This window comes from Nelusetta ayraudi, unplaced genomic scaffold (assembly GCF_046127955.1).
Source record: "Nelusetta ayraudi isolate G7.1 ecotype Tasmania unplaced genomic scaffold, CSIRO-AGI_Nayr_v1 ptg000042l, whole genome shotgun sequence".
Lineage (NCBI taxonomy): Eukaryota > Metazoa > Chordata > Actinopteri > Tetraodontiformes > Monacanthidae > Nelusetta > Nelusetta ayraudi.
This window is the reverse complement of record NW_027466092.1, coordinates 16,275,889-16,300,156: the sequence shown is the minus strand read 5'-3', so window position 1 is coordinate 16,300,156 and position 24,268 is coordinate 16,275,889. Positions and strand designations below refer to the sequence as shown.

The following is a 24,268-nucleotide window of genomic DNA, read 5'->3' as shown; positions in this document are numbered from 1 at the left end:
CCTCCAGTAGCCGCTCTCTCTCTGTGTTCAGTCCACCGCTCAACAATGTGCAGCCACTACGTCTCGTTAGCGTCGTGTAGAGTTCATCAGCGCTGAGGTCTACGTGTGAGTAGATGTTGGATGTCGTTAGTGCATGTCGACAGAGTGGAGCTAAACAAGACCGTTATCAATTTGAACAAATGTGTCCGTCATTCCGCTGCCGGATCCGTCTCTGTTAATCACCTGAGTAAAAAACCAAGGAGTCGGTTTGTCGTCGGTACGAGAAGATAGCGGAGATTTCCGATGATGACGCTTGTGAACACTGCGAGGAAGAGATGTTGAACCTGAACGCGCAGCTGAGACATCTTGGCTGGTTCGCTCTGACCTGCTCCTGCTGCCACCGCTGGTTGCAAGAAACATTCCAGCAACAGAAAAAACACAATTCAGCATTTGTTTTTCCTTTCCCTTAAAAAAAAAAAAAAAAAAAAAAAAAAAAATCTATTTTATTTTTTTCATTTATATATATACATATATATATATATATATATATATATATATATATATATATATATATATATATATATATATATATATATATATATATATATATATATATATATATGTATACATATATATTTTTTTTATTATTATTTTTTATTTTGTATAAATGGCAACACTGTAGAGAAAACCAAACATTCAGTTTTTCCGAAATAGCGTAAATCATAGCCAAGCTAGGAAACCTGTTGCCTCTCCGCTTTGTTCGTCCTGGCACTCGCAGCCCTCACAGCGCACACAGCCAAACTAGGACCATGAAAGAAAAGAGGTCTGGTGAAAAGAAGCCTTTTCTTTTCTTATTAATAATAATAATCATAATTAAAACAAAACAAAAAAAAGGTTGACTCCCTTTTTGTTACAACTTAGAGTAGGAATATTGAAAAGAACTGATAAATATCCAAAATCAAGCAAAAGCTACACTGAGGAAGTTTTGGAATTTGTGACACCTCTGGTAGACATGTGTCATTGCACCACCATGGATAAAGACTTCTTTTCGTCCGTTGCTTTCACCATGGTGTTAAAAGAAAGGTTTTGGACACCCCATGCATTTGTGATATATTGTAGTAAGAATCAAGTACGAGTTCTTAAAGTACATCCACCCACAAGCCAAATCTTCCCTTCTGCTTGTTCACTGTTCTGTCACAGCTGCATGCGTCACTGAGATAACGCCACCTGCCACACAAGATTTTCCCACAAATATTTCATGGCAATATTTGAGACCGTGCCAAATTTTAAGGGTGTCTGAATTGTTATTATTTTTTGCCTCTGCTGTATCCTTGACAGCAGGACACAAAGTATTAACACTCATAATGCCAACCCAGTAAACCGTAACACAAGCTCAATCTCCATGGTGCAGCCTTGACCTCCCCCGGGGTCACGACACATCGACAAAGACACCACAACATTGTCAGCATAGCTGTGCACTTTCTGAATGCTGTGCTTCTTTCCGTCAGTCACCCAGGAGAAAACCTCGGCTTTTTGTTTCTGGCTTCTTCACGTCGTTTGTTCTTGCGATTCGATGTGGCCAAAGTTGACAGTCACACGTCTAACACCTTTTAAACATGAATGATCTTGGTTGGCAGCGGTGTATTATCTGACTAGACCACAATATAGTGAAAAATACAGGACGGGTGTTGACTAGTACGTGTGTATACTTCGCATATGGTTCACACTGAGTGTGGTGGCTATTATATGTTTGCATTGATTTACAGACACTCCAATTTGAAGTGGTGGAATAATAAAGTACACGTTGCATCAGCCGCCTGTAAAATACCTGTCTGTACACAACTTTAAATATTCTTTTTTTTTCTTTTTACACAAAGTGATACAGGAACATCCATACGTACAATATAGAACATGTGGGAGTTGAAAAGCCCTCTTCAATTTAATGATCAAGTATCATCCTCCTGCTGTATTTTTTTTGTACAACTCAGGAAGGACGAATGCATTTTTTTTTTAGTTTGAAGACTGCGTCACTGAACAAGTTAGCTGCTTAAACCTTCAGAGACAATACGCAAAGCAGGTCTGATGACAGATAAACTCTTGCAGGAAGCCGATTAATGTTGCAGAAAATGAGAGAATTTGCCAAGTGTTGCACTGAACTTGTGCTCATTTCTGGTGAAATTCTTCAGGGTTTCCTCGCAGGAAGTAGTTTGTGTGGGTGGCGCCTTGTGTTTGCCTCTGCAGCGGCGCTGAAGCACAACTCCTACTTTAAATAAACCCCTGTCGCATACGTGATGTCAGGCTGTTTGGCTTAAAAGCAGACTTCCCAAATTGTTCTGTGAAACATGATTTTTCAGACTTTGTAAATTTGGTAGGAATTTAAATATGTGGCTCCAGCCTGTGAATTTAAGTCATCCTCATCAAGGCGCCTCAGAACACATGGTTTCCCTTTTGTGCATATCATTTCAAAAAACTTTGACCAAACAGGGCGAAGGCTTCAGACATCAAATATCATTGACTTCCAGTATTGGTGATTGATAGCTTGACTGACGTCCAGTCAACTTTGAACTCTAAAGAATAATAACAACAAAATCTCAGAGACCCTCCCATTAGCTCCGTAATTGTATGCAGCCAATCTGAATAATCATTTTTAACTTGCGAGCAAAGCTAATGAGTTGGCAAACAGCCTGCGGGGCTTCATTATCTCATTTAACTGCAATTGAAAAAATATCTAAAATAACAAGGATAATAAACTTGCACAAAAAAATTTAAAAAAATCTTTTCAGCTTGTCAAAAAACACAGATAGTCTCAGTTCAGCGATTCAACTGCGCAGTGATTTTACAACCAAGAAGACCTGGTGCCTGACGCTATCAAAATAAAATCAAATGGTCGACAATCCAGTGTGATGCTTCACAGAGAGAGAGAGAGAGAGAGAGAAAGAGTTTGTGTAAATTTGAGAATTCTTGGCCGACACAGTAATTGAGAACAAAAACATAAGTGAGTCCTGCGTCATCCACCCGCCACAGTTTCTTCTTTCTTCCTGCTATATTTCATCTCCAAGTTAGCGTGTTTGTGCAGGGACAGCCCCATGCATTACAAACTGCACATGTAACTCAGAAGCCTCAGATTCGCTGACATCAGTGTAACTGCGTGCAAGTGTGTGTGTTTTTTTTTGTTTTTTTGTTTTTTTTTTACCACAGTGCACGCAGATCTTCATACAAGAAGACATGATTACCAGAATACGTAAACTAGAGCCGCGTATCAAAAAGAAGAGTGTTGTTGTTGCTCGAACCCTGCAGAGATAACTTTTGCTGACAGGAGAAGATGTTTGTGGCGTCAGAGAAAAAAAAAACAACCCAAAAAACATTAAAGCAGGTGAGAAGTCTTGATCTGGTGCAGACATCTGCGCATGTGTGTGTAACATTTTAGCATGTTTTCCGTTTTTTGTTGGGTGGTCTGGGCAGTGGTGACATCAAACTCTTTCCGCATCTTGAGGAAGACCGATGGAAAAGAAGTCCCGGCAGGAAAACTTGTTAGCCATATCGCAGAATATCCAGAGCAGCCGCAGATCTTGGACTCGTACAAGAGCAGGCGAGACGCCGACATGGGTGCTTGCAAAAATATATCTTGATATTCTTCTTTGTCGCCCGTAGAGATTGACAAAATAAAACACAAAATTATTCTTGTTAAAATATACACGGGGACTGAAAACGAGATACAAGAAGTTTTGTTTTTGCAAACTTAAAGTGCTAAGAAACAACGTTTTCTTTGTTTTTCGGAAAAAGCTGCAAGCAATGACGTTTTCATTTAAGGGGGTGGGAAATAATCCTCCAGTAATAAATAAGACACATCAGTGCCCTGCCCTGCAGGGCATCACCACGACTGACTGCCTTTACATAGAGTTAAATATCCTGGTTATGATTAGGTATTTTTTTTTTTTTTAGTTTAGATTAGATTTTTCCTGCACATAAACATCAAATCCCAGATTCAGTGTAGGAAAAAAAAAAAAATCCCAGTTTGAGAAACCTGATAATGCTACCTGGAAGGGATACTGTGGCGTGTGAGTTCCTGGATTAGCGACAGCTGCCGACTATCTGCGCAGGCCTGACCTCAACAAGGTGACGCAGCGAGCCATCAAACACGCCTGTTGAACTTTAACACGTTGATAAGTGCACGGTATAAACTATAATATTAATCATAATCTCTAGACTTGGTGCCGACCACGCTTTCCCATCAGCCTTTGCTCCCCTGAGGACAAAAGGTGAGAATGTGTACGATGCTGACCTTTCAATGGTGCTAAAACCACAAAAAGCCACAGTGCACTCATTTTCTCTGCAAACAAATTGATGTGGTTTGCTATGCAAAAGCACAGGCACGTGTGCAAAACAAGATGTTGAAACCAGAAACTTACAGCCAACTTACATTAAATGTTGATGTAAGGAATGTGAATATCGAGGTTTCTCTGTGTGCACCGGGATGAGGCTTCTAACCAGGACACTGAACATCCATGTAAAAGCAGTCGTCTCCACCCCCCCCACCCCCACCCACCCTTTTTTTTTCTTAAAAAGTCAATTCTGGTCACATGTAAGACTGGAATGTTTTCATGCTTCCTGGTTCTCAGAGAAGTAGATTGATCCTGGTTGGATCATGAGTTGGACATCCCTCACAGTGTCGTCACGACCCACCTCAGCTTTCAAAAAAACAAAACATGTTAGACTATCATCGTCCCAGGTGACCCACTGGCACTTACTGCACTGAACCCGCCCACAGATCCTAATCCTGTAATACTTTGTGGGACATAAATGTCCAAGCAGGTGCGCAGAATTTAAAGCTAAGTGGTGAGAATAGTGTCCGTTCCTCAACTCTCCCTGATCGTATTCGATGAAGACTGAAAACGCCATCCTGACCCCTGACCTCTGACCTCTGCTGCCGGACTCTCCTACTACATCTTTGGCTTTCTTCGCTCACTCAAAGTGGAGTTTTCTGAGAAGTGAGGGGACGACGTGATGCCAAAGAACCGTCTGCAACGGCGTGAACGGACTCGTGAACGAAACTGCGAGAGCCAGGGAGCTCAGTGGTGCCGGCAGAGAAATTCAACACTGACTCCTCTTGCACTACGTTGAAAACAGAGCAAGTTCCCGTGGCTTTTTTTTTTTCATTCTCTCTAAAGCCCTAGTCATGACGACGCACAGCCGGCTGCTCTGTGTGCCCTAAAATGCCTGTGATTCTACGCTTGCCCTGATGTCGGGACCTTACAACATCTACAAGAAGACAGTGGAGGTGCGTGCAGACTGCTGGCTGACGGCGCTCAGATCTTGCTGTTCTCCAGGTGGGAGTCAATGTGCTTGATCAGCGCATCGTCAGGGTAGCCGATGGGGAATATCAACTGGCAGAGGGGGCAGCTCCGCATCTCGCTCTCCTCCGTCTCCATCCACAGCTGCAAAATAAATAAATCATGATGAATCACATGAAATCTTTGGCATAGATGTTGCAATTCCCCGGCAGAGAGTGTACATTAACTTGTTTGGACCATTTGAAAAAAACTGAACCCTTTTAATGCTTTGGCTTTTGATTTTTATTGCTCGTTGGCTGTATTTCTGGGTTTCCGTTATGCTAAGCTAGGCTAAAATAACCTTGAGTAATAACTTAAAGGCTCCCATGTTATGCAAAAAACACCACCCCTGGTCTAACCTGTCAGAAAACTCTCCAAAGTATTCTGTGTGATAAAACACAGACTACTAGAAGTTAGCCCCTCATGATGTCACAAAGGGCTTACCTCACTTGTACCTCTCCCAGGCTGGAGTGAAAATCCCCAGCTAGAATCCAACCTTTAGCACTGGTCTGTCTCATCTCCTTCCAAACATGTGCCAGTCCGAGCAAAGCATCATCTTTAGTAGGAAGCTAAAACTGAGTGCTTTTGTTGGAGGCTGTGGACAAAGTGCTAAATATGCTGTTTTTTCCTATATGTTTTTTGGCGGGGGGTGGGGGGTAACTACGAGGCAGCTCCTTGATGCCCAGGATGACAAAAATATAAGGTTGACAGATGGGTAGTTATGTGGATCTGTAAAAGATATTATAGCACAACAAGAGTCAAGGTTGCATGAAGTGAGCGGAGAAAGTGAGAGTGAGACCTTCTGCACCACAATCTCATCACCAGACCCAGAAAGCTCTCGCTGAGGGAAATTACTGACTGACTGGCGAGACTTTCAAGTCTAAAAAAAAAAAAACATCTGTAAAGTGGGAGGTCCTGCTGTGGATCTCAGCTCACAGTTTCAATCGTCTGAGGAATCTCTGCACTTACGTTGATGGAGGGCCACGACTGGGCGTGCTCCGCCGGCAGGTAGCCCGGCTGTGGGTGACAGCTCAGGGTGTTGGACCTCTGCGGGATGGGGAAGGCTGAGCAAGACGCCGGGCCCCTCATGATGCCCCCGCCGGGCCCGGCCGGGGACAGCACGCCCAGCGTGCGCGGCGGGCTGATGGGGTGTGGGCAGGTCCACTCCTCCTCGTCCTCAGAGGACTGCGGCGGGAGAGGCGCCGGCGTGGACGGCGGCGGCGGCTCAAAGTGCAGGTGGGCCACCTCGGACAGCGGGAAGGGCATCTCCCTGGGGTGACGCAGGGAGCCGTCGCCGTCTCCGACCCCACCCTGGTGGGGGGAGGGGGAACCTCGCAGCTGCAGCCCGCCGTGCTGGGGCTGCTGCTGCTTGGAGTAGCCCTCCACGTAGGGCCGCGGCTTGGGCAGTGTGGAGACGGGGTCCAGGGAGAAGCGCGGCGGGCACTGGTAGGCGGATGGGTCGGCCACCTCGGAGTAGCTACGCCGGCCCTGGAAGCTGGCCCTCAGGTGCTGGCTGGGCGGCCGGCTGGAGTAGGAGGCGGGGCCGTTGTTGACGTCCAGCAGCGGCGAGCGGCGGTGCATGTCCGGGGAGAGGCGCTGCAGCACCGGCGAGCGTCTCTGCGGGATGGGGGAGTGGTGGGGAGGGGGCGGGACCGGGGAGTGGCGCTGGGAGATGGGCGAGTGGCGGTTGGAGCCCGGGGAGTGGCGCTGGTGGTGGATGGGCGAGTGGCGCTGGACTGAGAGGAGGAAACAACAACAGCAACAACGTGGGAGGAGATCATAGTACCTGCATTGGAACTGCAACTTTGTTCTATTCCAGTGTCGCTTAAAAAGTGCGCCAATCCGATTCCTTTGCTACCAGCAGAGCCAGTTGGTAACCAGTGCCAGATTTAGTCTTGGTGCAAAGAGTGAAACTGATGTGTGCGGCCCTTTTATTTTATTTTATTTACATTCTTTAGTGTGCTGCTCTTCTTTTTCTTCTAACATTGTCCCTTAGTGTTGTATTTGAATGTTTAAACTGGGATTGCTGAGCTGCACATCAAATTTACCATCAGATCCAAACAAAGAAACCTTGAACCTTGGAGCCATGGTGGCGCTAAACTCTAGCCATACCAAGTCGGCACTAAACTCAATACTTCCGTGCTGCTCTTGGCTCTGTTTCTAATGAGGAAATGCTGCCAAACGCAGGAAGGAAAAAAAAAAAGAAACACTGCACAGAGTGTAGCACGCTGTGGCCAACATTGTTTGCAAGCTCCTTTTCTTTCCTGCCCCCCTTTGCCCCCAAAAATCAGATTTTTTTCTTTTTTGACGGATTTGCCAGTTCACTTTTGCCTTTAATCTCACGGATCGAACTGCTTTGCCGGGTGAGGAATTTACATCTGGTTGAAGAAGTGGCCCATGCCGATACTTCCAGTATTGTCTCAATTGCCAACTAACCATAGTTTGGTTCTATAAATATTGACACAAATATTGACTATAGACACAGTGATTTGGCCTACACAGAGTGGGCTGATATTACACATGTGTGTGCTGTCAATAAAACGTATATTTAAAAAAACAACAACACACACACACACACGCTAGACTTTTGGTAAAAATAGAGGTATAGATGTGCAACTGCAGATCGCTGAGAGAAAGGACAGTGAGTCAGTCACAGGAAACTTTGCATCTCTGGCTGCCTGGTGGTGGAGGTGCAGGTGGGGGTGGAGGGGGAGTGTTACAGCCCCCCGATGAAGCAAAAAAAAAAAACCCAACAAAACCTGTCAAATAAGATGTGTCACACTTCCTGTTTGAATTTCAGGATGAGGTATTTCTGATGCTGCTGGCCAAGAGGTGATGGTCACACCGCAGCTTTCCACTAACTGACTTTAGACATCCACGTCACATCTTCCACATTGTTGTTGCACGATGTCGGAGGCCAATGACTGCAACTCTGTTTTATAAACCAAAAACACTGTGTTGATGCAACCTTATTTTTCTGTCTGGTTCACTCAGTAAAAGCTCGTCGTGTCTTTTTGCGCTGTGGTGAGCGAACAGCTGTCAGTGTGAGTGTGGCTGCGCGCAGGAAGAGAAGTGCTACTTGTGTTTCACACAAGTAACTCTGGCACGTTTGAAATTCAACTGAAGCATCAGCCGCCTCAGGTCAATTGTTACATTTTCAGAAATGTATTGCAGTGGATCCTTGAAAATAGATTATTGATATGACGATCAGATAATGTAATCTAGCTGATTGATATGATTTAATTGGTTAAAGTGGCAAAATAAAATAAAAACTAGCAATAGCATCATAAAGAAAAGCTTGATATTTAAATATACAGTAATATATTTACATATAATTCTATCATTTTATTTCTGGCACCATTTGAACCTTTGATCATTTCTCTACCACGGACTGAATTAATGAATATCAACACACATGTGCATGCATTGATGGTGTTTCCTATTATAGAAAAACATGGAAAAATCTCGTTGTCATGGAGACAAGATTTCCAGTCAGACTTTTATACAAAGTTGGGGAGCTTAGCTATGGTCTGGCCTTCAAATTACAAATCGTTCTCATAATAACATCAAGGTTGCAGAATATTCAAGAGAAAAAAAGGTTTTACTGCAAATAAATTGTCAAGGAGCACCTTCACCTTTTTACATAACAGTCTTTTGAGTCAACTGAGAGAGTCGTTTTGCTTTGGGGCACACGGTCCATCCATGAACCACGTTGACGGGCTCAAGGCTGAGAGATACTTTCAGCTCCCTAAAGGGAAACTCTGTGCTACTGAAAATCACCCCAGGTCATTTGACAACTTTGTTTCATTACTTAATGAAACTTACTTAGAGAAATCGTGCAGAATTATCTTCTAGTTTTTAAAAGTCCCATTTAATGCAAAATCCACCTTCGCAATATTTTCTAACTATAGTTTGGACTGTCCTGTCGGCGAAGCCTCCCCATCCCCCAAAGAAAAAACAAAAAAACTCCTTTACTTGCTCCATTTTTAGAAGGTGTGGGCTACAATGCACAGCTCTGTAACAAACGATTCTTTGTGATGTCACAATGCTGACGTCCGAGCATGCGGAAGGTACAACAACAATTTTCATGCAAGCACTCGTACAGGAGGCCGTAAACATGCTAAACATGCTGATTAGCTGGGTATCGGTGGGATTTGTTTTTTTTCTGATAATTAATCATGCGTAGTGGCATCATTTTGGCCTGAAAAACAAAGGTCTTGAAAAGTGTAAAAATGTGGGGAAAATGTGAAATGTTTGAGGTTGAGTTTTTTTTTTTTTTTGCCATGCTGATGAATTGCAAAATGACCTGAGATCGACCCCACTCCCCCGCTCCACCCCCCGTCCTGGCACATGTTTCCATGCTAATGGGTCAGCTGCTAACCTGGGCTAGCCTGCTCTTGCGAGGCTTTCCTGAGGATCTCCGTCTGCTTGGAGCTCAGCGCCCGCAGGCGTCCCAGCTCCTCCGTCAGCTCCGTGTAGGCCAGCGCCAGGTTCACCCTGTGGGGAAGAGAGGCAGAGGCCGACGCGCTGTCAAACACTTTATCGCTGCATGAGCACAGAGACTTGTTTTTAGTCACGGGCTTTCTATCGATGGAAATGAATCAGAGGGCCCCACCGAGCGCGGAGGTATCCTCCACGCTCAAACTGAAGAGATCTCCGGCTCCTCTTCAGAGAGAACGAGGCCAACAGAGTGCGCTGGCTAATTCCGGGGGCTTCAGAAGGCTTTTTCATATTTCTAGAGTGCCAGTTGCAATGTTGAAGTGTTTAAGATCGTACTGATCCACGGTGGTTGTGTCATGTCTCTCTCAGGGCCCCGTCAGCGCACTCTATTTCCAGAGGCGTGAACAAGACTGGCTGCCTCTCTGGCTCCGTAAGCCATGGCAACTCATTCTCCTTGAAAGCCATCTGATTCATCCGGCATCAACTGCTGAGAGGCGCAATCGCTGACATTTATCTGATAAAGAATGGCAAGAGAGGAATTGAAGATGTTGAAAATTGCAATCTGGGATCAGACTTTGTTCGTGTGCACAGTCGCAAGAGGCTCGGTGGTGATTACAGGTAGCTTATCTCCCATCTATTTTTTTGTAAACTCCTCAGTCTTGACTTGAAATGTACTCATTCCAGCACACAAGTGAAACTTTATCAGTTGAGATAATCACTTCATGTGAGATGAAGTGATTGTGAGATGTTGCTTCTCGCCGCTGCAGCAGCAGCAGCAGCAGTTTTCAGTGGACTCAAGCATGCAGAAACAATCGTTGCAATTAAAAACCTCGGAACTTTTCTCTACTTCTACTACAACTGATACTACTACGACTAGGAGATTTTTAATGCAGCTTTATTTTCCTAATGAAACTGGACATTTTATCAGCAATTATAACCTGGTTAAATGGGATGTATGAATTATTTTAACTTAATCATTGTCAATAAATTCAGGCACCGCTGCTTTAAGTTGCCCACACACATGCGTGGGAGATCTGGCCTATCACAACTGTCTTTTGCTTGGGAACTTTAAAAATAAATAAATAAATAGTTTAAATATTACCACACCGTGCACTAGTGTAATTTATATTATATTTATTTTAAATTTTTAGGGAAATTAATTTCAACATTTTTTTTGTATACATACATATATCTGTAAAATGTTTCCAAGTACAGTATGTTTTATAGCGCGCAGACACACACTCTCTCACACACATACACTGAAACTAAAAGGTTCTTCTAATTGAATCCAGCAAGTGCTAAATTTATCAGCTGCCAGTTGATAAATAGAGAATTTCTAATATTATCAGGGTCACCAGACTTTCTCATGATGAGGTGATTCAGCCCATTTATTTGTGATAACACCTACTGGAATCCGAACAGTGTCACAGATACGAACCGGCACCTACTAGAAACCAAAATGAAACAAAAGCCGAGTCCCCCTACACAACCTGTTCTGCCCACACTCTCTCATTCTGATTGAAAGAATGCACTGCAGCGCACCGTCGAATGCTTTCTATTGGTGGGACGCTCTTATTTAACTGTTCTAAGTACACCAGACTCCCTTTCACACCCTCCGAACGAGGCCCGTGTTGTGCACCTTCTCTGCAAGCCCTCAGCCTCAGGGGCGCCGCCTGGCCGCGTGCTGCTCGGCTCTGCTCTGCTGCACAGGGAGCTAAAGTTAGGGAGCCCTTTTCAGGGGAACTCACAGCTTTACATAAAGCCCAACAAGAAGTCATACATTCCACCGCCGAGCGCTTGCCCACCTCGTTTTCCATCCATCCGTTTTCTCTGACTCAGACCGAGTGGGGGAGTGATGGAGGGGATCAAACCCATTCGCAGCCCCCGCCACACCACAAACCAGGCACCAAGATGATTCAGGGTCGTCGGTGGTGCAAACCAAATAACAACACCAGTGGTTTTTTTTTTTTTTTTTTTGCATATGCAGAGAAAAAAATGGCTTCGCAACTTACTGGCCTCCAGCGTCCGGCTCGCCACTCTCAGGTGACTCTGCTCTACTGGCCCACTGAGAAAGGCACTGTTCCTCAGCATCCACACCCCGTTCACCCCTTCACACCGTTTACTAGCTCGCTTTGCAACTCTGGATTGAACGTGACACCTTGGCCGCTACACACACACACACACACACACACACACACACACACACACCAGGATGATAACTTGTCATCTTTTTGTTTTTTTGCTTTTGTTTCACAGCGTATCGTTCTTCCTCATTCTTTGCCATAATGCCAGTGTAGCATTGACGAGGGTTTGTGCCACTGAGTTCGATCAGCAATGAATGGCGTGCGTGTGTGTGCGTGTGTGGGAGATGAAGTCGAGAGAACCGCGCGTGTGGGCTGAGATCTGACCTCTGTTCAGATCAGAGGCCATCGCTGCAGCTGTCTGACAAATCACAACTCCTCTTTGTTTTCTCGGTGGGTTTACACGTTGCTGCTCTTCACTCGTGCAGCAGCTCCGCCTCGCGGCCTCGCAGCGCAACTCCTCTGGCAGGATCCTCAGGGAGTGGCGCTCTCAGAAACCTGCAGCTCTTTTTCCAGTTAAAGGAATTTGTGTGTGTGTGTGTGTGTGTGTGTATGTGTGTGTGTTGGTATGACTTGGAGACAGGCAAAGTAAATCTGGGAGCCAGCTGGAAGCCTGAAGAAAGTAACCATCACTGGTCAAATGCAAAAACGAAAAGCTGTTAAGAACCAGAGGAGTAAAAGTTTCCTTTCATCATCAGGAGGAAAAAACACTGGCAACACTTCAGCACATTGAACTGAAGGTAGAAGAGAAGACTGTTGATCGCTTGATTATTTATCACAGTGTAATAACAATTCTGTGAAAATGGATTTGAGTAACGTTTTATTGTTGCTACGGCAACATTTCTAAAACCAGAACATTCGCGTTTTGGGATTTTGAGAGTTAAACTGTTTGCATTTGTGGTTTTGTACAGTGTGTCTGAAAGCACTTTGAGTCATCAACTAACTTTCAAAATTTAAGTCTCTTTATGCGTGTTGCAAAAACCAGGTCAGCCGATATTAAAGTTACAAAAGTTGTTGGCATATTACAACTGTGTTACACACAAGATGTGGAACAATTTTGTTATGCTGAGCAACATTTCCTGTGCCGCTGTGTTGTAGTTCACATCGGGTTATTTTTTCTTAAAACAATATATTATTATACAACAATGACTAAAATGTTGGTGTTTGCTCAATTAATAATAAGACAATAATGAATGATAGAAATGTGATTCTCAAATTCTAGCAAAGGTTTTTAACCCCAACATGCCTTGGTTAAATTTTCTAAGAATCTTTTCCTCCTTGTTTTAGGAAGAAAGTTTTTTTTTTTTTTTTTAACGTTTTCACCAAATGACAGTGGAGACTCGGCTTCAACTCATAACCAGCCTGTTGTGATTTATTGTAAATGGCTCTTGCTGTCGAGTTGAAGAAGGGGACTTAGTCAGTGTCTGTGGCACGCAGAGCCGTGGGGGAGAAAGCTGCTGCACCACCAGGTGGCTGGCTTTTATTGTGGTTGCTGAGGGAAGTACGTTCACGTAAAAGCAATTCTGACTGAGGCAAACGAAATTCTACAAATGACGTCACCCGTCACTTGTGACTTTTCCTAGAATTTGCGACAAAATGGACAGAGCTGGAAAAAGGGGAGAAGATTTCTGAAAACAATATTCTGTCTTGCAAAGAGTGGATCATTTTCATTCAATTTCCAGAAGCTTGAACTGGAAGGTGGAAGATTGAAAAGTTTCACAGTGCAAGTCATTTTCTGAGTAATACACCGATTTTGAAGTTTAAATTGCAAAACCAAATGTTTCAGTATTTGCATTTGATGCAATTTATTGTTGTACGAATCAATGTCTGCTTTAGAGAACGGCTGCCTAATGCGCACAGAACCATCAGGGTTTGATGTGCTATGTCACGGCATATAATAACTAGGCTCATACCATAGATGGATTCAACTTTAAATGTAGATGAAGAGGCACTAAAGAAAACAATTTTCCTCATTTTACATGTTGAAGCAACATTTGTTGTTTCTCTGAATTGAGTGGAGCCTGTCAAAAATATGAGTCTTTAGTCCAGTTTAGTTCAAAAGGTGAAACCCTAACCCTTCAGTCTATCACAGATCCATTCAGAATATAAATAAATGAATGAAATAATTATGGTTTACAGCTTATGAATAATAAAATCTCAAAACATTACATGATTATATGACGGCAAATTTAAAAAGCAGGACACAGACACGGTCATTTATTAAAATCATGCGTGCATGCGTCATGAGTTCTTTCATGTGTTGAATCCGTCACTGAATCTGTCAGCCTGTGGCACTGCTCTCGACAGCAGCTTTCATCCTGATTGCTGGATCTGCTGCATCTCTTATCTTACTCTGGACGAGCCTCTCTGTGGGGTTCAGCTCCGGACAGTTCAGCAGTCAAACACAGCAATGCCATTAGCACAGTCCATTAACCACAAGGCACTGCGAGCAGGCGCCTAGTCCTGCTGGAGAAACAAACCGCCGGTCTGCAGAAAGCAGAAGACTGACAGGCAGATGCATGAGATGCTGTAAAGTCTGCTTGCTGCTGGACGGCCGCTCTGACTCTGACTCGAACATGGAGCCTCGAATCAGCAGGGACTGTGGAAACCTCACGCTGCACTTGAAGCTACTCGGATGACCTGTCTGTCTGTCCGTCCACTGCTCCTCCTCCACACTCTGGGAGCTTGATTTCCAAATGTCATGTGATTTTGACTGAGGAGTGTGTTCAGCGTTCGGTCAGACTCTTTTGATGTCTCTGCTCCAGAAGGTCATGGCTTCAGGCTGGGAAACTCTGCTGACTCTTGTGCCTGATTCCTGTGTTCTCGAGTTCTCTCTCAATACCATCATCTCAGGGCTGCCGTCTTCCCTTGATGCTTCTTCTTCTTCCTCTACGTCTTCCGACTTTTCCCTTCAACTCAACTCTCCCTGCATGTTCTCATGCAGCACCCTGCAGACAACCGACACTTCCATTAATGACCCTTGATGACTTGGAGGGAGTCAGTGCGCGATACGTACGACTGTCCAATCAAGTGACTGTGATTAGAGCTCTTCTCACTAATCTGAATATTTGCTCTCTCAATTATACCGAATTTTCACTTGCATTCCTTAATTGTTTTTTTTTTATATATTTCAGATACCTGATTTTATTCACAAGCTGCAAACCATAATCATTAACAATGGAAAAAAAACTTCAAAAATATCTGTACAAAAGTATGAAAGATTGAAATGCTGCAGAAACAGTTACTGATATATTTCAACTTCGGCAGAATCACAAAGTACCCTGTTTTATTTTTTCTCTTGCATTTTCCAGGACAGACATTTTGCCACTAAAATAAAATCTGTGTATTTACACTAAATAGGCCCAATTACAAGAAAACGCACCTTGAAACCAAGACTGCGACTGTAGGTTTTTTTCAGTACGCGTCATGCGATATTATTGAGTAAAACCAAAAGTTGACCGAGGTCTGGAAAAAATTTGTCGTCCTCTGAGCTGCTGCTGCTGCTGCTGCTACGACATTTACTTTCAGTTTTCTCCCCATCGAAACTCTTCTGGGGTTTTTAATGTGTGGGAGTCAGCTGCCCAACTTGCTGTGGTTTCCTCCTCCTTTTTTTTCTGAGACATCTCGTAAACAGCCTGCGGGCCTCTAGACGTGAAGTGAAGTTGCTTTCTTTTATTAATTGAAGCAGCAATGTAGACACAACTACCAAACGCCAGTGTACTCATGTAGTTTCAGGAGGGAAGGGAACTTTTGGGTGGATGCAATTGGATTTAATTCCCTTAAAAAACGTGCCAACAAACACTCAGACAGGATGGTAGGCTCTGTCCTGCGTTGTGCTAACACTGCCCCCTGCAGCTCAGAAGAATACCCTGCAAAATGGTGCTCAAGCGTGTGGGAAACGCGGCTTTTGAGCACAGAAAAATAAAATAAAAACGCAATTGTAAAACTGCACATCCAGTCAACCTCCTCCTACTCCTCCATCTCCAGCCACTTACTGCTCGTCTCCCACCTTCTTTATCCATTCCACATCGCACTGCTTGCACGGAGAGGTCATGTCCTGCCAAAGCAGAGCGTGAAACCAAATTAGTATGCACACTGCTGGTGGAAAGTCTGTGAGAAAAAAATGAAGAGTTGAGAAAGACAAAGTGAGAACATGTTTGAGGAGAATTCCATAAGAGCAGTTGTGTGTAATAATGATTTAATTATGTGTGTGTGTGTGGGTGTGTGGGTGCGTGTGTGTGCTTAGACATGTCAGTGTCATTGGATTATTTCGCTCATGACGCACAACTGTTCTAATGGAAACAGCAGTCGCTGCATCTAGAAATGTGATGTTTCTGTTTTTTTCAGTTCCAGTAAAATGCAATCAACCAGCTGTGATAAACAAACATGATTGTTTGGTGCATGTTTAGTCCCTCACTCCCATGAGCTCGCTGTAACAGGTCTGTGCCAAGTGTGAACATCACATATGTATCCTAAACTAAATAAACCAAATAAACACGGTCCGTCCAAATGAGTCTGTGACTTGTCAAACATCCCCAGCGTCTGACTATGAGTTTTGGAAACTAACAAAGAAACAGCACAGACACCTTTGCATTAATAGATTACCTCAACCTTTTCGTGGTTCAGCTGCACTTGTTGGAAAAATGAGCTTTCAATGAAAACTTTCAGTGAATTACATTTTCCATTTTCTATCACCGCTCCTGGTCGCAGTCCCTGCTGTTAGAGTGCAGCGTTGGTGAGTAATCTATTACTAAGTAATCCACGACTGTAATTAAACTACTTTTTGAGTAACAGTAATGTAACGGGGATTACTGTGGCAAAACCTGTAATTATATCATAACTACGTTATGAAGTAACAATTCCATTACTTTTCCAAAATCTTCTGCAAGCTAAAAATGTCTTATAATCCACAAAATGTCTGAAATTTTGAAAAACAACCGAAAACAACGATGTTGCAGATTGATGATGCAGCCGTGCATGCAAAGTCATTGATATGCAACGACACACCAAAACAAGCATGGCGGTGGCAAAAGAAAAAACAGCGATTGCTTTTGACAGCTGGAAATACAAACATTATTTTGAGTTCTTCTTGTCTAAATGAAAGAATATCGTGGTTCATTGTACGTTACGTGCAGGAAACAAGACGACAATTTTCAGAATTGCAAAATTTGCTCTTTAATAAAGTTCATTCCAAAGCACTGAGCAACTGTTGCTTTATCTTTAAGTAATTAGTAATTAGTAATTGATTACTTATGATACAAAGTAGTTAAAGAAGTAATTTGATTACTTTTTTAAAGGAGTAGTCAGTAATCAGTAGTTGGATTACTTTTATGGAGTAATCCCAACAACACTGTTGGGATGAAGGGGGGTTACACATAGCTCACAGCTACGGACAATTTTGAGTCGCTAATTAGTGTGGCAGGAAGCTGACACAGCTGGTGGGAACATGCAAACTGCACACTGAAAGGCCCACCAACACTTTTTGCGGTGAGACGTCAGCACTACCATGTCATCTGAGCAAACGTTTAGAGATACTTTCTCGGATCAGTTGACTCCCACCACGCACAAAGTGTATGTAAAAAGTAGTATTGGCAAAGGGCATATTGAGGTTTGCTCGGACGGCCGCTAACGAGCCGAGATGAAAGTGGGCGGTGCCGACACTGACCCGGTCCCTCTGGCTGTTCTGCAGCATCCTCATCTCCTCCCGCAGCCGCTCGCACTCGCCCTTCAGCTCCTCCTCCCGCTGGCACGCGCCCTGGGCCTCGTGCCGCGCCCCCTCCAGCTCCGCCTCCAGCTGCTGCAGCTTCAGGTCGGACAGGGCGTCCAGGCTGCGCGAGCTCTGCAGGGTCAGGGCGGGACAGTCCAGCACTGCGGGACCAGAGAAAGGAGAGGTGAGGACCGGAGTCTTTGTGCGATTGCGTTCTCAGAGTCGCACAGTGTCGGAGGGCAGCAGATTATATCTGGTCTGCGGTGTGTGTGTGTGTGTGTGGGCACGTGGCAAGTGAGTCAGCTTCGCGCAGTCCTTGAATCTCCAGCAGCGCAGCACAGTCGTCTTTTATATTGTCAATACATTGACTGTACCTGCCGCCGCCTCCTCCTGTGTGCACTCCTGTGCCTGTGCACACTGTGTTCACTACCCATCCGCAGTGAAAAAACCCTCTCACAACGCACTGCTTCTCTATTCCATGCTAATGTGTAAGATCTTTTTAAGTGGCAGCAGCACGTCTCCAGTGTTTCCACCGCCACCCACTGAGCTGCAGGGGGCAGAGTTCAGCGTTTTCTGACTGATTTCTTGGAAATACTGTATCCTGATTTTTTTTCTCCCTTTTTTCCTTTCTTTTGCTTTTGCAACTCAGTATCTAATTTTTCAACTTCTGCTGTTGAAAGTGTCAACAGTTGGACATGCAGGCTGATCACAATGCCTATCATTGGGCAGTGCAGATGGCAGCAACAGGTTGAAAAACACAAAGAAAACACGCACTGCATGCCAAAGACTGTTCTGGCAGAACATTATTTCTTCCTAATGGGAGATGTAGAGCTCATTCTCTGTGACTGAGACTGGAACAAAATGTCCGCGCTTGCTGGGATCACCATGAGAAATTACAATGAATAATAAGCCGCATTACTGGTTACTTGATGAACCCAGCGCAGCATCACCGCAGGCTGAATGTCAGTGTAATCATCAAATTGCTTCTCAGCACGAACACCTTCAGTTCAATCAAGTCGCATAATCTCAGATTTATATCCTCAGTCTGGAAACAATTTGCTTTGAAAAAGAAAATTATTAAGTATTAACTAGTGTGAATGCACTGACTCTACATTTAACCCTATTAGATATTAATCACCAACATAAGGTTCAAGAAGCATGATGATTCGTCGTACATGTACACATTTACACATGTAGAACCGAATAAAAACTTTTCACATTTAATTTGACTTAAATTTAAAGCTCAACTGATGCAGCGGATCCATGTTGTTTCAGACAACATGCCTGACATTCTCCGTATCCAAAGTGAAATAGCATAAACATTCCACAAAAAGGAAAACAAGCAATCCAGCAGGCCTCCTTTCTCAGTTTTCTTTTTAAATAGTTTATATTAGGACTTATTCATCTGTGCGACATCAACAAAGTCAACAGTTGAGTGCGGGTGGAGCTTCCAGTGCCTCCTTATGGCTATCAGAGACACATCATCCACATTTCTGCACTTTATCGTCGACTGCCTTGTGTTTCATCTAAATGAAGACGCTCCAGCGGGCGAAAGATCAGAAGTGCTCTCTGCAAACAGTGACAGGATTCTCCTGCTACTCACTGTGAGCGTCTGGGCCAGCGTGGAGCTGCAGGTACTGCATGTCTTTGCTGTGCAGCTGCATGTTGAGCTTCTGCAGTGAGTTTTCCCGCTGCCTCAGCGCTGATTCCAGCCCCAGGATCCGCTCCACGTGTTTCTCCACCAGGCTGGTCTGAAACCACACAACAACCCAACGATCAACAACAAGTTACCTGCAGGGGGCAGATTTTTTTTTCTTTTTTTTGGAAGGCTGTTTCAAACATGGTGCATTTTAAACCAGTAAAATGACCATCTGTGAACACATAAACACATTGCAAGGTAGCAGTTAAACAAAGCTGACAGCTGGAGTAATTATAAAAGAAGTGGTATCATCGTCGATTGACATGTTTATTTTATAGAAATGCATTTGCAATTTATTTAAAAAGAAATATTAACATCTGCAACTAAACTCTTCAATTGCTGTTTAGTGATTTTATGGCCAGTAGAGGGTGTCTTATAAGTCCTTAATTAACCGATAATTTTGACGTTTTTGTTATGGAGCTATATTTTGTGTTTTATCATTTCCTATTTTATAATAACATATCAATTTAATCACAGCACTGTTGCATTGAGAAACTCAGATCGCTATCGCTTGGCATCAGGATTTTTCTGCCCTTCAGGTGGCGCTGATGCCGTGTCAGCCTTTGGGAGCATGTGACCTGGAGTATTCTCAGTGCACCTCCATCCTCCTGAGCGCATAAATGTGTCGATGTGCTGATGGACTTGAGCTAATACACCAGTGGGTTTGTCACAGATGGAGATCTGGATAGGAGCATCTCAACAATCTGTTCGCTTTGGAAGCCTCCACCTGGTTTGGATCGAGAGGAATTATGAGACTGTCACAGTGTCACCACAGAACAACGGCACCATTTTTTTTTTTTTTACTAAATGTGTAAAAACTTGGAGCTAAAACTAACTAACTAATCTGAGTACTGGGGGCTGTAGTGCATTTGGCTGGTGGTGGTGGGAAGGGCCAATAAACTTGAATGTTTCCTCAGCAGATTGAACGCTCGCTCACTTGAGGGATTTGAGTAAAAACTTGCCTGCAGAGGCAATTATTTCTTAAATGAGCTACACTGTGTTGAGTGTTCATTCACAGGAAGTTGGTGCACTTTGCTAAGTGCATTTGTTTGTACATTTTTTCTATTTGTATTGATGTTTTTTTTTTCTTTTTCTTAAGCTTCCTCGTCCTTAGCAGGATGTAGGAGAAGGAGTCCAGTCAGCAACAAACAGTAGACTAAGTCTTTGCTTCCGTAATTATAGCGTAGCAAAGCTCTACCCGGTGATTTGTTAATAAATTCCCTTTATTAGCTCAGGTGCAGGTGTTTTAGGAGCTTCTCTCTTCTACAATTTTATTGATCCCACAGAAGAATCTCCATCTCCTTTGGGGTGGTTCCTTCCCTTCAGTGGTGGCCACAGTCAATCGTCCGCCTCCATCTAATCCTGTAACTCTCTGCATCTTCTCCTCTCAGTCCAACTAACTTCATGTCCTTCATGTTCAGCAAAATTTCCCTTGTTGACCAATAAAGCCTATGTCTAAGTCTAAGTCCTCTTTCACTGCAGCCGTAAATCTCCTCTCTGGTCTTCCTGCCACTTCCTACCTCAGCATCCATATTCACTGTCTCTCCTCTGAGCATGTGCAAACTATCTCAGTGTGTGGCTTTATTTCCCAAACATCAAACATTCGCTCAGAGTCCCTGTGATGTAGTCATTCCTGCCCCTATCCATCCTGGTCTCTACCAAAGAGAAGCTGATTTGAATCTCTGCTACCTCCATCTCTCCCTCCTCTCCTCAGTGTCCATAACATTTAAATATAGACAGCAGATAATTACATCAGCCACACCGCACTTCATGTTTCTACACTGTTTAACAAGCCATAAAGTCATGCAGCGGCTCTGACCATCTTGTCCAGGTCCCTCTGGAGGTTGCTCTTCTCCATGTGAATCTTTTCATAGGCCTGGATCACGTCCTCCAGCTGCTCCTCTCGCTCCTTCCTCTTCTGGAGCTGAGAGGAGACACAGAGGAAATAGATGGAGGAAAACATGACACGATTTTCTTTTCACTTTTCAAAGTTCCCTATGAAGAAAGTTGGGGGAAGGGGGGAAGCCAGCCGCAAATTTCTATTGTACGATGTGTCTCTTAAGAGAAGATTGCGTAACTGCATGAATTCAGGACACCAGAATCCCCAAAAACCTTTTGTCTCCTCCCCTCTACGTTTTTCAAGTGATGCCAGATGATTATTATTTCACATTTCCATATCTGGGAAAAAGCCCATAGAACGCATTTGGAAAGGAGCAAAAACCACCTGCATGTCACATTAAAAGCAAACTGGAGCCATCTGTCAAAAGCATGAGGTTAATATAGGCACGAGAGATGAGGTTCGCCATGTATCACACCCCTCCAAGCTGTGGGTGTAGCTGAACCTAAAGTCAAAGGCAGTCAGGAGGAGCAGAGAAAAACTTTTACACCTTTAACACTTTAATACTTCCATGTTCACTTATATACTTTATACACTTTCACCTCATATGTATACCTGTTCTTACTCATATGTGTGTGTATATATTAGGGATTGGCGTTATGGACTAAAAATTTAATCACATTAATTTCTGGCATTTATTGTGATAATGATAAAAGTGACGATAAAAAATATGAAACAATTCACAATTCACTAACTACATCTTTTGGATCTTTTTTTTAAACCGCACACGGGGCCGCCTCTAACCGCTACACGGGTGAGCTGCCGGTGTAGGTACACCAGCTGTCGGAAGCAAGTTGGTCTAGATGGTATTGACGTACGTCCCTTCCTTACGAATCTTTGATACCATCTAGCCATCAACTCCAAGCAGCCCAGGCTTCACTGCAAACATGAATCAAATAAAATCAATCAATCAACGGTTAGTTCTAGGATCAGGACTCGGGTGACGGTTAAGTTTAGGATTCGGGTCCGAGTCAACGGTTAGGTTTAGGATCAGGACTCGGGTGACGGTTAGGTTTAGGATCAGGACTCGGGTGACAGTTAAGTTTAGGATTCGGGTCCGAGTCAACGGTTATGTTTAGGATCAGGACTCGGGTGACGGTTAGGTTTAGGATCAGGACTCGGGTGACGGTTAGATTTAGGATCAGGACTCGGGTGACAGTTAAGTTTAGGATTTGGATCCGAGTCAAGGGTTAGGTTTAGGATCAGGACTCGGGTGACAGTTAGGTTTAGGATTGGGGTCCGAGTCAATGGTTAGGATCAGTATTCAAGTTACGGTACCAGTCAAGAATACAGTTTTGGAGGCAAAGGATGTTACATAGGGTAAAATCATTGCCTATGTCTATCAACGTTAGCCACCCTCTTTGACGTTAGCTTCGTCTTGAACGGGATTTTTCGAGACTTTCTAAGAACCTACGTCACTTCCTTACGAATCTTTGATACCATCCAGCCATGACCCTGCTCGGACCCTCCATCTATCCTGACGAGAGTTGGAAAGAATCTACGAGACTTTGTTAGAATGTACGTCACTTCCTTACCAATCTTTCATACCATCTAGCCACCACCCTGCAAGTGCGTTGCGCACGTAAATACGGCATCAACAGGAGTTTATCATTATTATCGCGAGATGATATATCCTTTTATTCTAATTGCTAGTGGTTTTTTTTTGGTGTTTTATTGTTGCTGTTGGGGCTAGAGCCTGTAATAAAGTTTATATATAAAGTGTATATCTTACCGTAGGTCATTTTTACAATATATCGCAAACAATAACATATCGCCCATCCCTAGTGTATATGTATTACATTGTTATTTTCATTTTCTTTTTTACTTTTACTTTGTTTCTTATTGCCTTATTGCCTTCTTTATTCTCTATTTCAACATGTACATGTTGAGTTGGAGTTGCAACAAAAAGTATTTCTGAAGATTCTGAAATGATGTTTGGTTCTGAGGAGACGTTGCAGCGTCTTCACAGCCGGCGTTGTCTGCAAACACATGGTCGCTTTCTTCCTGAGCTGATTGGTCGAACCACAGTGCGGCTGACTGGAGTTGTGACATCGCAGGGGGAGATTCCTCACCAGCAAAAACCTAATGACCTGGTGGCCTTTAAGAGCAGCAGAACTAGTTCACTCCTGCTCATCTGTCAAACGTTGAGCATTGCACCGGCGTGCGCTCTCCCATCAAAGACTGTAGGATGCGTTCAGGGAGAGAAAAAAAAAACCCAACGCGATCCGTACAATCGTAGGCAGATTTTGCCCCAGTTACCATGCGTCTCTTAAATTAGGACACCGGCGTGAAAATCCCATGTCACAGTGCCGCACAGCCGGCGTCTTCAAAAAACACCCGCTAATCGTCATCGCGCACGGACGGCGCCCTCGACGCTTAATTAGTTCTGGACGCGGTTCAGCGTGCGTCAACCGGAGTTGGCCTTAATTCACTTTCAAAATCAGTTAATTAATTCACAAGCAGGGAGGGATTTGTGCCGAATTCAAGCGCTGAGGAGAAATGAAAAATAAACCCTCGGTGAGATAAGGACTTTATTCTATTCTGCCTGGCGCCGGGCTTATCAGAGACATGTGCCCCCCCCCCCCCCCCCTCCATGCTCACCTCGTGGGTGAGGGCGTTGACCCTCTGCTGCAGGTTGCCATTTTCTGAGTGCAGCAGCGCCGTCTCCTTGGTCTCGAAGGAGCAGTAGGAGTTGGTGTTCTCCCCAAACTCGCTGATCACAGGGAACTGGGGATGCATCACCATAAAAAAAAGAGAGAGAGAGAGAGAGAGAGAGAGAGAGAGAGAGAGGGACACAGGACGTGAGAACCCGGCTGAAGATGGATGACACAGCGACGGAGCTCTTTGCTTATTCATAACTTTTATTTGTTAGCGCGCTGCTTTCCGTTAGATTCGGCAATATTTCCGACAGTTTCACACGGGGATCATTAAAGATTCATCTTCTTGCATCAACTGACGCTGAGAGTTTTCTGTGGCCCAGATGTTTCTCACAGGGAATCAAAATTCTTAGTGTTTTTTTTTTGTTGCATGAACTAGATTTATTGCAGTTCTGGAAAAATGCTCTGAATTGGTAGTCAGTCTATGTTTGTCCTGTGCAATTGTAATTCAGCTGCTGTTTGTCCATCAGCTGACAAT

General features: G+C 44.0%; 1 protein-coding gene across 1 annotated transcript in view; it reads right to left on the bottom strand.

Annotated features, from left to right (window-relative positions):
- Nucleotides 1–856: 856 nt before the first annotated feature.
- The window catches only part of tbkbp1 (TBK1 binding protein 1), a 51,609-nt gene continuing 28,197 nt past the window's right edge, over nucleotides 857–24,268 (bottom strand). Inside the window, exons 3-10 of the mRNA XM_076034887.1 lie at nucleotides 23,735–23,860; nucleotides 21,056–21,160; nucleotides 19,141–19,288; nucleotides 17,496–17,698; nucleotides 15,826–15,887; nucleotides 9,691–9,806; nucleotides 6,279–7,045; nucleotides 857–5,414 (exon numbers count right to left, since the gene is read on the bottom strand). Of these exons, the coding sequence (XP_075891002.1) occupies nucleotides 5,286–5,414; nucleotides 6,279–7,045; nucleotides 9,691–9,806; nucleotides 15,826–15,887; nucleotides 17,496–17,698; nucleotides 19,141–19,288; nucleotides 21,056–21,160; nucleotides 23,735–23,860 (1,656 nt within the window). The 3' untranslated portion in view covers nucleotides 857–5,285. The remainder of the gene's footprint in view (nucleotides 5,415–6,278; nucleotides 7,046–9,690; nucleotides 9,807–15,825; nucleotides 15,888–17,495; nucleotides 17,699–19,140; nucleotides 19,289–21,055; nucleotides 21,161–23,734; nucleotides 23,861–24,268) is intronic.